Consider the following 14,812-nt stretch of genomic DNA (forward strand, 5'->3'; position numbering starts at 1 on the left):
AAGACACTCAGCATAGGCACACACATGCACTAACAAAAAACAAATCAAAAAAACTTAATCTCAAGTACATTTGGTCTATGTCTAAGGCATTTGTTCCCCCCGCCCAATCCCTACTCACTCAACTGATATGTACACCTGTTCTCATAGCAAAGGTCAGATAGAAGCAGAGAGTGCTGGAAAAGATGGCCTTGCTACAGGGCCCAGGGGACATTGGAGGTTATCAGTGATTATTCATGATGACCACCTTGTTCCACTATTCTAATCTGCCCTGGCTTCCTCGCCTCTGACGATGCCTACCAACAGGCACAGCTCTTACCTAAACACACTGACCTCTCTATCTGCAGGGTGCAGAAGCAGGAAAGGTTAAGTAGAGACACTAGGGTGCGCTTTGTTCCAGAAGTATCTGTGTAGCTTCCAGCTCTCACAGCTCCCAAGTGTGGGAATAAGGATGCTCTTGGGCCAGTTTTATTACTTTGGGGGTCAAGGGAACCTCCAGGCTTTGGCAGGTGCTCTGGCATTAGCTTAAATTTACTTTTTGTAAGTAATTATTAACCATTTTGTAATATTTTCCCCTTTATAAAACTTTATAGTTTTCTTGTGTTGTTTATTATAATTTCCACTTGAGTCTTGAAACACTTGGTAACCTTTCTTCCTGTGTTGGAGATTCAAACCTGCATCCATAGTCACTTCCCATACCTCTGTAGGAAGAGTCTCGTAGCTCTCTAAGAGATTCAGAGAGAATACTCTTATCACTCGTTCCTAGACACTACCTTGTCTTTCCTGTGATGAAGACGTCATAGCCCAGTGCTTCTGCTGAGCGGTTTTAAACTAGCAATCGTGATTGCCACACCATAAGAATAAAAGGATTGACTTTTGCTCGACAGAAGCCCCCAGGATCATTTGGTTGAATCAGACATGTACGGTGACTGTGAGGCATGGGCGTAGTCACTGGCTTGAGGCAAGGCAAAGGGTTCCTTGGACCCGAGGCATCCTTCGAGTCATCGCTGGGTAGAGAACTTGCCAGCACTGAGCACCACATGGGCATCTTCCTGTGGTAACTCTAAGAGGGTCACCTGGGCTTACAGGACTGGAGGACACCTGCTTAGCTTCCAGAGTGAGCTCTGAGTGGTCTGGTACAGGTGGAAAGATGGGATGTGAGAGTCACTAGCTCACCAGTAAGCAGTGCTCAGGAAGGTGGGGAGAGGGGAGGAGGCCAGCTGCTTGCCTGCATTCTCTGCCTGGTCCTCAGTAGCTACTCACAGTGACTATGTTCCTTTCCCCAGGTTTTCCATATAGAAATATTAATTTAGTATTTATATAAACTGAAAAGTACCATATATAAATATATGTATATATAAAAACATGAATGAACTTTTGTATATATTGATCTACAGCAGGATTAAACATAAGAACTTGTTTTTATTCTAGGGATTCCTTTCCATTTGATCAACAATTTAACATTTTGATGAGATTTATTGTGGATCAGACTCAAACTCCAAACCTCAAGGTTAGTGGCTGTCATTTACAGTTGCTTTTCAAGTTCCCTTTCCCCTGTGTGTCTTGTTTAGAGTCTGAATAACTAGGAGCATCTCTGTTCAGCCCTCTGTGAACGTGTTCTCAGTTCTCTTGGTCCCAAATGGCTAGTTCCTTTGGTAGGCAGATTGTGCCGTATTTTGCTTCTGCCAGCAGTGTCAATAATGTTAGTGACCTGGGAAAGGCATTCTGATGTGCCGAGATCTGTACAGTGCTAGAGTATTTTTTAATAGTTGCTTTCTCTGAGGCAGGTAGAAAGTCACACCTGCAGTGACAAGACAACTCTGTCGTGTTGCTACACAACAGAAGGAGGCCGTGTGTGCTCATGTGCAGTCTGTTTCTTGACCACTGACTTTGCTTTAGACTCTAGGATGGGTCTCATAGATCGTAGTCTCCTTCTCCTGAGAACAAAAACCAGTGGAGAAACTGGAGCGGAGTATGAGTTGGTGGATGGGGATGGTCTCTCAGGCCCTGGCCCAGCATGTATCACAGAACTGGCTGCAGAGCTACAAAGCTGCAGGGCTCGGGCTTCTGGCCAGTGGTAAAGCTTTTCTGAGAATCTAGGAGCATGTCTGCTGATGTGGAGTAGGCTGTCAGTCCATGCATAAACTTCATCAGGGACACAGGGAGGTTTCTCCTTCGCGGCATTCACTTTTCAGCTGCCAGACAAGTAGTCTATTCAAAGATTGTGACAAGCCAAGGCTTAACATTTATAATCATTGGTCTCTCAGGTCAAAGTGGCGATCCTGAAATACATCGAGTCTCTGGCCAGACAGATGGACCCCACAGATTTTGTAAATTCCAGTGAAACAAGACTTGCTGTTTCTAGGATCATAACATGGACTACAGAACCCAAGAGTTCAGATGTGAGAAAGGTATGTTCACAGAGCAGAAGCAAGACTCCAGGCTTCCCTTAGGCAGGCATACATATCCCCTGGAAATGTGCATATACATACACACACACACAGACACACACACATACACACACACACACACACACACACACATACACACACACACACACACACACACACACACACACACACACACACACACAGCTGTGTCACCAAGGCTGTGCTGCTACTGCTTCTCTGTCTTGCTTTGCTCATCTCCAGTCTGGTGGATCAACTTCTGTGATAAAGCATTAGTGTGTTCACTAGTGCTCTGCTCTGATGAGGGATGGGCAGATCTGGGGCTCACTGTGGCTGCAAAGGCGCCTGGGAGTGAAATGTAATTGAAAGTTTGCTAAGACATAGCAGACTCCTGACTTTAAAAAGAATCAAATCCTTCTGTTATATGCCCCCCCCCCAAAAAAAAAAACAAACTGTCTTTAATTTGGGAAGGACATATGTGTCCATGCAGCCAGAGGTAAACCTCAGGCATCTTTCTGTCTCTCTCCACCTTAGTTTTCAGACTGAGACTGAAGCTCACCAATTCAACTAGGTTGACTGAGCAGTGAGCTTTGGGGCTCCTTCTGCCCCTTCCTCTCAGGGCTGGAGCAGTAGACCTAAGTCCCCATGCTCTGACCACAGTGCTGGAGATCTGCCCTCAGGTTCCTCTTGCCAGTGAGCACACCACTGACTGTCCCATCTCCCCAGCCTCAGAACTCTGATGTGGATTTTCAGACTCCCAACACCGAGCTGTTACTTCATTGCTTTGGCAGCTCACAGGGGTCCACCTGGAGAGGCTGCAGCAGTGAAGCCCAGGCCATCATTCCCTGCTAGGCACAGTCTGCGTCATAGACCTGCATTCCCTGGCACGTGCAGAACACTCAGCCACCATAGACTACAGTGAGTCATACTTGGCTGCTGTAGCACTTGCCTTTCTCTTTGTGCCAGTGTTAGAGCCTCTGCTTGGGTTTCACAATGGCACATGGCTGTTGTGTATCATTCAGTAGAGTACTTGTCTCAGAGGCGTGAGACCCATGCCCAGGGCCCATATAAAACGAAACACAGCAGACACTGTGGCAAAAATGGATATGCCTGCTGTGGACTCTGCGTGACAGCCTCCCAACAGGGTTCTCCACTATGCCACCCAGGCCTCTTCTCCACCCACCAGCTAGAGCACATCTGCTTGGGCAGTCAGGTGCTTTACCAGTGTCGGCAGGCTGCAGTTCTTCCCTGAGAGTTTCTGACGAGCAGGCTCCAGCTGCTCTCACCCTCCAGGTTCAGACATGTCCCTGAAGGACAGTATCTCAGTTAGCACTTAATTTGCTGATTTAATGAGGCAGCTCTTAAAAAGGAGAGTGTTTAGTTGGGGAGCGTTTACAGTGTAGAGGTTTAGTTCATTGTCATTACTGCAAGAAGCCTGGTAGCACATAGGCAGATGTGTGTTTGAGGAGGCAGGCAGCAAGAAGAGAGAGACTAGGCCTGTCTTGAGCAGGATGGGAACAAGTGCTACACAGATTTTCCAGTTGCCCTGGAGGCACCAAGGCCAGGGCACGTCTGCCATCTACTGTCCTTATTTTTATTCACCTCTAAGCATTTATCAGAAGAAATTCCATTGGCAAAATGTAACCACTAAACCACTCTGGGAGTTGGAAGATGCAGTAGTAGGTGGCTCAATGGTTTTGTTTGATTTACAAGTCAGAAACAAATGTTTCTGTTGTAATTTTCAAATTGACAGAATCACCAAATATAAACAATAGCCTTATACTCACCAGCAGGTGTAAGGATGTGTTAACTTTTGTCAAAACCAAAGACTAGATACCTAACACACTGCTTATGAAGGAGGCAGCTGGGATTTCAGGGCATGATGCTGGTGTCGCCATCACCTCTGCTGAGTGCCTCTTGGTAGGGATACAGATACAGAGCTTACAAATCAGCAGGAAGCAGAAAGAAATTGGAGTCCTATTAATGCAGTCTTGAGCATGCCCTTGATGGCCTAAAGACTTCCCACCAGCCTTGAAGGTCTCCTGCCCTCAGGAGGATTTCTCTCCCTCTCAGTTTCTCCAACCTCTTTGCAGTGCCCACATAATTGGGTCAGGCCCACTCAGGTCCTGACGGGTCCCTGTCTTAAAGTTAACCATCTAGGGACTTTAACTATATCTGCACATCCCTTCATCTGTATGACAATGGTGAGAGGCATATCCACCATCCTCCCCCAAGTCTCACTTGCTGGAAGGGTATTACTTGGGGCCTGTTCCTGGGGACAGCCTTGTATTGTGCTTCCAAAGCTCTTTTGTGGCTTGGCAGAAACCTTTCGTTGTTACCTGGTAATTCCTTAGCTCTTCAGGAGGGAGATTTGGATCTGTATGGAGGCCAGAGGTCAACCCCAGCTGTTGTTCCCCAGGTTCCATCTATGTTTCTTTGAGACAGAGACTCTCACTGGCCTGGAGGTCTCCATGTATGCTAGGCTGTCTGGCCAGTGAGTCCCAGAGACTCTCCCCTCTCTGCCTTCCTAGTCCCTGGCTGAAGTGTGCTCAGTGATTAAGAGGGGAGAGTCCTGTTCCCACACCACGTCAGGCAGCCCACAGCTGCTCCAGCTCCAGGTGATCTGGACCCTTTTCCTTCCGCCTACTGTATCCATACATGGCAGACTCTCACACACACTCAGATGTGAATAAAGAGATCTTTAACAGAATACAGAAACAAAACAATAAAAACCACATATCTCTCTGCCTAGGAATGGTGGTTGTTATATTAATTACCAGAGGAAAGGGTACATGCCAACACACATGTGTGCAGGGCTATAAACAGCCGAGTCAGTTCCCTCTTCTCACCATGGGAGTCCTGGTCACCAAATTCAAGTCATCAGGCTTGATACCAAGTTTACCCACGAGCCATCTTCTCACCTGGTTGCAGGTCTTCGTGTGTGTGTGTGTGTGTGTGTGTGTGTGTGTGTGTGTGTCAGTGTGTGTGTCACAAGCACTTTACCAAACAAACTATATCACCGTCCTAGACACTTTTTACAAAATACTAACTTACTTTTGGCCTCTGCAAATTGTGGTACAGTTGATGTACTTAGATCGGTGTACCTTTACATTCCAGACACTGCTCTGTTTTAACGATCCCATGTGTTGTGGCTCTGAGGGCACAAGTAGACGTATTAAGACAGTTTTCCAGTATTTGGTCTTTGGAAACAACTCCCTTTAGGTCACCATAGCTTATAACTTCCAAGCACAAAGTCAGTTTATGTGAGTGCCCTGTTTGGTTGCCATCGGCCAGCATTCGTGAATACAGTTGCTGCTGTGAGCGGCATAGCTTGCACAGAATGTGAGGTGTGCTGGGAGAATTTTCTGAATGAATATAGTACCTAAACAAAAGATGGATAAAGTGGGATGCCATTTATGTGCTATAGCTCACTGTTTTGACTAGACTGACTGGCCAGAGAGCCCCAAGTAAGCCACCTCCCTAGTATTGGGGTTACAGATGCACAGCAATAAACAGCTTTTACATGGATGCTTGGAATGTGAACTTAAGTGCTCAGACTTGCTAGCCAGCAGTTTGCTGATTGACCATTTCCCCAGCCTGTAAAAGTCCTCTTGAACTTTTTAAAGACATTTTTTTAATTTATATTTTATTGTATTTGTTGAAACAGGGTGCCATTTTTTTTAAGATTTATTTATTTATGTATAAGTACATTATAGCTGTCTTCAGACACACCAGAAGAGGGCATCAGATCTCATTATAGATGGTTGTGAGCCACCATGTGGTTGCTGGGATTCGAACTCAGGACCTCCGGAAGAGCAGTCAGTGCTCTTAACCACTGAGCCATCTCTCCAGCCCCACAGGGTGCCATTTTAACCTAGCCTTAAGTTTACTATGTGACCTTCAACTACTTTTTAACAAAAAGTCTTAAAATTTTTCATGTGTATGGGTGTTTTGCTTTCATTTATGTCTGTGTAGCATGTTTGTGCCTGGTACTCGCCAAGGTCAGAAAGGAGAATTGGATGCCCCAGAACTGGAGTTCTGGAGGCTGTGAGCCACTATGTGGGTGCTGGGAACCACGTGGGGGTCCTGCAAGAGGACCAAGTGCTCACATAATCACTGCGTCTTCTTAGTGGTCCCTGTGTTTGTATGTTTGTTATGGGCATGAGCATGTCTGAGTGAGTACAGCGACTTTGGGAGACCAGGAGAAGCTATCGTCCTGGAGCTGCGAGTTCAGTTTTAAACCTCTGATGTGGGTGCTAGGAACAAACTTGCTTGGGTCCTCTGCCAGAACACTGTGTCCTCCTAATACCCCTGCCCCACCCCATGGCCTTGAACTTCTAGTCCTCCAGCCTTTCCAAATGCTGAGATTGCAGGCCTGTGCCACTGCATGCAGCCTTGTACTTCTGGGGATCACATCTGCCTTATGTTATTTTGAGGATCAAACCCAGGGCCACGTTGTTGCCGGGCAAGCAGCTTACCAGCAGAGCCCCACCCATAACCCTTTGGAAGACTTTAATCTAATGCAGGCTGATGGAGTTCAGACTCATTGACTTCCAATAATTTTAATATTTCCTTTGTTTCTTTCTTAGCTCCATTTTTAGGGATGGTTTGCTCTGCAAAGAGAAGGGAGTTTTAATATTTAAGGAACTTTTTTAAAAATCAAAAGCAAACTCACAACATTCAAAGGGTATTGCCTAGTAGACTGTGACTGCTGGAAGCCTCCCAGAGATACCCAACTGTTACCTGGTGTGGCCGCTTTAACATTAACCTTTTCCTTGTGTAAGTGTGCCAGCCAGATGTCAGTAGTCACTAGACCTTTTGCAGTCACTGTATTTGGTAGAAAGTAATGGGCAATGTTACTTAGAAATAAGTTTGCCGATTGGCCTCCCTCTGGCTTCTGCCTATGTGGCTGAGCAAAGCATTTAATCTCCTGAGTTTGTTGTCTGCAAGAGACTGATACTTGGCTGGGGGCATCTAGGACAGCCTTGGTTACAGTAAGAAAACGATCCTGCCAGCTCCTCTGCTGTTATCTAAGGGTTATTTGGGATTTGTTGCTGTTGAGGAAACAAGTTTAGGACCAAGCTTGTCCCAGCACATAGGAAGTCATGGGGCCTATGAAAGGTCATCTAATAAAAGCAATTGAATTTTTCCCGTTAAATTTGTTTGTTTCTGGTGTGTGTGTGTGTGTGTGTGTGTGTGTGTGTGTGTGCTTATGTGATGCTGGAGCTCAAACCCAGGGTCTTAGAATGCTAGCAAGGCACTCTATTCCTCTATCCCCAGCCCTTAGCTTTTTTGAGATAGGGCTTCATGAAGCTCATGCTGGCTTAGAACTTGTGATCCCCTGCCTCTGTTTCCCAGTGCTGGCTTACGGTGTGAACCCCTGTGCCCAGCCAGAGTATTTAATTACATGTTCCTCCTTTACAATTCCAGTGCTGTATGTCTGCTTATTTTATATGATTATCTCTGTCAAATGTCGGTGGGCTAGCCAGGACCTTTCACAGGTGCTGGGTGAGTCCTTAGCGTCCACAGGTTTTGAGAAATGTGAGCAATGAAGGCATAGCAAAGAAACCTAGGAAGGAAAGAAATGCTGTGGGACTGACTCATCCAGACAAGTATGCAGAAAGTGTCTGAAGGATCAAATTTCTAAACAGCATAAGAACAAGATGGCCCAGAGGGTAAAGGCTCTTGCCACCAAGCCTGATGCACTGGGTTTGATTCGTGAAATCCATATAGTAGAAGAAGAGAAATGATTCTTATAAGTTGTCTTCTGGTCCCCACATAGTGTTGTACATGTGCACCCTACCACACACACAGAAATCTAAAACCTAAAAGTTGACTATGAACTTAGCCATGACTGTTTCTCATGTCGCACTTTGACCTCTGATTGTCCTTCATATATCACACGAAGCAAGAATTCTCCCATGAAGGACTGTGATTAACTAAGATACCCAGCAACACTGGGTACTAAGGTCTCAATGTCCCTGACTTCTGTCTCAGGGGCCTCAGCCTTGGTGAAGCTTCTCTGTGAACTAGCAGACAGCCTTGACTGGCCTTTCCCTCTCTCTAATCACCCTTCCCTCTTCTGCTCACCAGTTCCAGCGTCAGCGTAGTCGAGCAGGGGACGATGTCCCTGGTAGGTCAGTCCCCACCTGCTCCGGGCCTGGAGAAGCAAACTTGGAAGAAAGTTGTAAACAGGTAGATGGAGCCCATGTACTAACCCCAAACACACCCTCTGATCACCCTCACATTGTCCATATCGGTCGCCCTGTGAGGCCACTGAGAATTACCACTGATATGATAGCATGTGACCCTGTGTGCCTATTGTGATGTTGGTGTCCTGATTAACCACCTTCCCAGTAAAATGGTTTCCAAGCATAGTTCACAATCATATTAAATAGAATAGCAAGGGGAGAAAGACCATTTCAGACACCTTCACCTGATCCACTGGATTAAGGTCCTGCTGCTGTGCAGAGGACCTGGGGACAAGAAGATCCCTCGGGGTGCAGAGTCAGCTAGCCTAGTCTGCTTACCAAGTTCCAGTCTACTGAGTGATGCTGTCTAAAAAGCAAGGTGAGCAACACCTGAAAACAACCCAGAGGTCGTCCTCTGGCCTTCACGTGAAAACACACGCACAAATGCGCGCGCACGCACGCGCACACACACACACACACACACACACACACACACACACACTTTTTTTTTTTTCAAAGTCCCTTGTCTTCAATGGTTTTGTAAGCAAGTTTACTATTCTTGGTAAATTTGAAAACTGTGTCCTCCCATTTTCCCACATCAGAAGTTTTCACAGCTGAGTAGTATCAACACCTAAACATTTGTCAAAGATTAATTTATGTCCTGCCTGCTTGGAAGAAGTCCGTACTTTTGTAAAGTGTACAACCACCAGACAGATGATGGCCTAGGAGGTCTTAGCAAACAGACAATGAGTTTTGAAGAACCTTTTACCTACCGTGAGAGTCACTCTTAAGATTCCATTTAGAGCATAAGCCATTGGTGTTTTGTTCAAGAAATTTTCTCCATTGCCCATGTGTTCGAGATTCTTCCCCACTTTTTCTTCTATTAGTTTGAGTGTATCTGGTTTGATGTGGAGGTCCTTGATCCACTTGGACTTAAGCTTTGTACAAGGTGATAAGAATGGATCTCTCTGCATTCTTCTACATTGAACCAGTTGAACCAGCACCATTTGCTGAAAATGCTATCTTTTTTTCCATTGGATGGTTTTGGCTCCTTTGTTAATTCAAGGGACCATAGATGTGTGGGTTCATTTCTGGGTCTTCAGTTCTATTCCACTGGTCTGTCTGTCTGTCTCTATACCAACACCATACAGTTTTTATCACTACTGCTTTGTAATACTGCTTGAGTTCAGGGATAGTGATTTCCCCTGGAAGTCCTTTTATTGTTGAGGATAGTTTTAGCTCTCCTGGGTTTTTTGTTATTCCAGATGAATTTGCAAATTGTTCTGTCTAACTCTCTGAAGAATTGGATTGGAATTTTAATGGGGATTGCATTGAATCTGTAGATTGCTTTTGGTAAAATGGCCATTTTTACTATAATTAATCCTGCCAATCCATGAGCATGGGAGATCTTTCCATCTTCTGAGGTCTTCTTCAATTTCTTTCCTCAGTGTCTTGAAGTTCTTATCGTACAGATCTTTTACTTGCTTGGTTAAAGTCACAACAAGGTATTTTAGCAGGGAAGCGCAGCTACTCGCTTTTGACCGAAGACCGGTCCTCCTCTATTCCGGGAAGGTCGTCCTCTTCGACCAAGCGTGCAGCTTTGGGAGGGACGCACGTGGAGCGGTGAGGGAGGAAGGGGACACCTGCCTAGCCAGCCAGATCAGCCGAATCAACCCTGGCGATCAATGGGGTGACAGATGTCGCAGCCAGATCGCCCTCACATCCCACAACAAGGTATTTTATATTATTTGGGACTATTATGAAGGGTGTCGTTTCCCTAATTTCTTTCTCAGCTTGTTGCTCTTTTGTGTAGAGGAAGGCTACTGATTTATTTGAGTTAATTTTATACCCACTTTGCTGAAGGTGTTTATCAGGTTTAGTAGTTCTCCAGTAGAACTTTTGGGATCACTTAAATATACTGTCATATCATCTGCAAATAGTGATATTTTGACTTCTTCCTTTCCAATCTGTATCCCTTTGATCTCTTTTTGTTGTCTGATTGCTCTGGCTAGCACTTCAAGAACTATATTGAATAAGTAGGGAGAGAGTGGGCAGCCTTGTCTAGTCCCTGATTTTAGTGGGATTGCTTCAAGTTTCTCTCCATTTATTTTAATGTTAGCAACTGGTTTGCTGTATATGGCTTTTACTATGGTTAGGTATGGGCCTTGAATTCCTATTCTTTCCAGGACTTTTATCATGAAAGGGGTGTTGAATTTTGTCAAATGCTTTCTCAGCATCTAATGAAATGATCATGTGGTTTTTATCTTTCAGTTTGTTTATATAGTGGATTACGTTGATGGTTTTCCATATATTAAACCATCCCTTGCATACCTGGGATGAAGCCTACTTGATCACGATGGATGATTGTTTTGATGTGCTCTTGGATTCGGTTTGCAAGAATTTTATTGAGTATTTTTGCGTCAATATTCATAAGGGAAATTGGTCTGAAGTTCTCTTTCTTTGTTGTGTCTTTGTGTGGTTTAGGTATAAGAGTAATTGTGGCTTCATAGAAGGAATTCGGGAGTGATCCATCTGTTTCAATTTTGTGGAATAGTTTGGATAATATTGGTATGAGGTCTTCTATGAAGGTCTGATAGAATTCTGCACTAAACCCATCTGGACCTGGGCTCTTTTTGGTTGGGAGACCTTTAATGACTGCTTCTATTTCCTTAGGAGTTATGGGGTTGTTTAACTGGTTTATCTGTTCCTGGTTTAACTTCGGTACCTGGTATCTGTCTAGGAAATTGTCCATTTCCTCCAGATTTTCAAGTTTTGTTGAATATAGGCTTTTGTAGTAGGATCTGATGATTTTTTTTAATTTCCTCCAATTGTATTGTTATGTCCCTCTTTTCATTTCTGATTTTGTTAATTTGGACACACTCTCTGTGTCCTCTGGTTAGTCTGGCTAAGGGTTTATCTATCTTGTTGATTTTCTCAAATAACCAGCTTTTGGTTCTGTTGATTCTTTGTATAGTCCTTTTTGTTTCTATTTGGTTGATTTCACTCTGAGTTTGATTATTTCCTGCCTTAATCAACAAATGGGATCTCATAAAACTACAAAGCTTCTGTAAGGCAAAGGACACTGTTGTTAGGACAAAAACGGCAACCAACAGATTGGGAAAAGATCTTTACCAATCCTACAACTGATAGAGAGCTTATATCCAAAATATACAAAGAACTCACAAAGTTAGACCACAGGGAGACAAATAACCCTATTAAAAAATGGGGTTCACAGTGTAAGGGGAAGCCCTGGGTCCTGCTAAGACTGAACCCCCAGTGAACGTGATTGTTGTGGGGAGGGCGGCAATGGGCGGAGGATGGGGAGGGGAACACCCATCACCCATAAAGAAGGGGAGGGGGAGGGGTTAGGGGGATGTTGGCCCGTAAACCGGGAAAGGGAATAACACTCGAAATGTAAATAAGAAATACTCAAGTTAATTAAAAAAAGAAAGAAAGAAAATTCCCTTCAGGCTTGGGTAGAGGCTGACCTAATGGAGGCATTTTCTCGTTTGAGGCTCCCTGCTCTCAGATGACAAGTTGGTTGTCAAGCTGACAAAAAACTAGCCAGCATACTGTTTTATACTTTTTATTTTGCTCAAAAATTTTAAGTGTCAACAAATACAATTGTATGAATTGTGCAAAAAAAAAAAATGGGGTTCAGAGCTAAACAAAGAATTCACAGCTGAGGAATGCCAAATGGCTGGGAAGCACCTAAAGAAATGTTCAACGGGGTTGGGGATTTAGCTCAGTGGTAGAGCGCTTGCCTAGGAAGCGCAAGGCCCTGGGTTCGATCCCCAGCTCCGAAAAAAAAGAACCAAAAAAAAAAGAAAGAAATGTTCAACATCTTTAGTCATAAGGGAAATGCAAATCAAAACAACCCTGAGATTCTACCAGTCAGAATGGCTAAGATCAAAAACTCCGGCGACAGCAGATGCTGGTGAGGATGTGGAGAAAGAGGAACACTCCTCCATTGTTGGTGAGATTGCAGACTGGTACAACCATTCTGGAAATCAGTCTGGAGGTTCCTCAGAAAATTGGACATTGAACTACCTGAGGACCCAACTATACCTCTCTTGGGCATATACCCAAAAGATGCCCCAACATATAACAAAGATGTACCACTATGTTCATAGCAGCCTTATTTATAATAGCCAGAAGCCGGAAAGAACCCAGATGCCCTTTAACAGAGGAATGGATACAGTAAATGTGGTACATCTACACAATGGAGTACTAATCAGCTATCAAAAACAATGACTTTATGAAATTCTTAGGCAAATGGATGGACCTGGAAAATATCCTGAGTGAGGTAACTCAATCACAGAAAAACACACATGGTATTCACTCACTGATAAGTGGATATTAGCCCAAATGCTCGAGTTACCCTAGATGCACAGAACACATGAAACTCAAGAAGGATGACCAAAATGCAGATGCTTCACTCCTTTAAAAGGGGAATAAGAATACCCTTAGGAGGGAATAGGGAGGCAAAGTTTAGAACAGAGGCTGAAGGAACACCCATTCAGAGCCTGCCCCACATGTGGCCCATACATATACAGCCACCCAATTAGACAAGATGGATGAAGCAAAGAAGTGCAGGCTGACAGGAACCGGATGTTGATCTCTCCTGAGAGACATAGCCAAGCTTCCAGGGACTAAGCCACTACCCAAAGACTATACATGGACTGACCCTGGGCTCCAACCTCATAGGTAGCAATGAATAGCCTAGTAAGAGCACCAGTGGAAGGGGAAGCCCTTGGTCCTGCTAAGACTGAACCCTTGGTGAAAGGGATTCTTGATGGGAGGGTGGTAATGGGGAGGAGGTTGGGGAGGGGAACACCCATATAGTAGGTGAAGCAGAGGGGTTAGGGGGATGTTGGCCTGGAAACTGGGAAAGGGAATAACATTTGAAATGTAAATAAGAAATACCCAATTTAATAAGTATGGGGAGGGGGGGAGAGCGAGACATTGGAAATGAAAACAAGCAACAACAACAACAACAACAAAAAATTCTATTTGACCCTTAAATTACCAGGCTATAACAACTTGTAAATTGTCCATTAGAAAAAGTTAGCAAGGGGCTATGGAGATGCTTCAGTGGCCAAAGTACTTGTGTAAATGTGAGGGCCTGAGCTCAGATCCCCAGCACCCATGTGCAAAAGCATGGCAGAACATGCGTAAAATGCCTTCAGGTTGGTTTGTGGTGTTCCACGTGCAGTATTCTGAAAGGAAGTACAGTCTTGTAAAGACTGTGGCATATCTCACGTGAAGACGACTGTTCCAGAATGCAGGACTTGCCCAGCATGCCCCAGCTCTGTCCACAGTGTCCATGTTCCCATGTCACAGTGTGGCATGGTAGTGGACAGCTGTCATCCTGGTACTGCAGAGGTGGAGCCAGGAAAACCAGGGGTTCACAGTCATCACTGGCTACATTACAAGTTCAGGACCAACCTGAGGCTCTGTCTCCAAGATGAAGAGAGACAGTTTTCAGGTGCCACTGTGCACATGTAAAGCCCGAGTCTCTGTGCTTCATTACTGCAGTGACAACACACCTGTGTTTTCCCGTGCTGAAGTTCCTACCCACTGCCTGCCTTCTCACCGTGTGATTTTTCTGCATGCGTGTGGCGTGTCCCTAACATCTCATGAACAGTTTTTACAGTACAAGGTTGTTTGCACATTTGAAGTTGGTTTTGTTACACAGATCACCTAACAGCACCTTCACTGGTTTGAAGCAGAGCGTTTTGGATGGGGCTTAAATCAGGAGAGTTTACTTTATCCTAGTGCAGCCTCAGTAGTGATGTTTCTCGTGTGTGCTTAAAAGTACCGCCAACCACCTGGGTCTGGGGTACAGAGTGAAGAACAGGGGAGGAAATGGTGCCTGTTGTAAATGAATGCTTTTAGAAAGTTGAAAAATAATTTTTAATTCCATAAAGAATATTCTTAGTTTTTAATTTGAGTCTATATCATGAAAAAATATTCCAAATACTTGACTGTAATCCTAAATATTATAGTCTCTGAAAAGATGTCTTATAGTATAGTTAAAATGAAAATGAAATAGAAACTAGAAATAGTTTTTTTTTTTTCTTTCTCTTGACTCTTAGAAATTGAGAAATGGCGATTGGTGTCTACCAGAAGTATCTTTCAATGTAGTTTGAGGGTTTGTTTTCTTTGTTGTTAAGACAGATTCTCACTGCGATCACTTGACTGACCTGGACCACA

The 14,812-nt window shown here is 44.4% G+C and overlaps 1 protein-coding gene across 36 annotated transcripts in view; it reads left to right on the forward strand.

Moving 5' to 3' along the window:
- The window catches only part of Clasp1 (cytoplasmic linker associated protein 1), a 221,554-nt gene that overhangs the window by 163,459 nt on the left and 43,283 nt on the right, over window positions 1-14,812 (forward strand). For 25 of the 36 annotated variants that reach the window (NM_001427589.1, XM_087580631.1, XM_087580632.1 and 22 more), the window contains 2 exon segments: window positions 1,429-1,507; window positions 2,265-2,408. In NM_001427589.1, the coding sequence (NP_001414518.1) occupies window positions 1,429-1,507; window positions 2,265-2,408 (223 nt within the window). 36 annotated transcript variants of the gene reach the window in all.

This window comes from Rattus norvegicus, chromosome 13 (assembly GCF_021556685.1).
Source record: "Rattus norvegicus strain SHRSP/BbbUtx chromosome 13, alternate assembly SHRSP_T2T, whole genome shotgun sequence".
Taxonomy (NCBI): domain Eukaryota; kingdom Metazoa; phylum Chordata; class Mammalia; order Rodentia; family Muridae; genus Rattus; species Rattus norvegicus.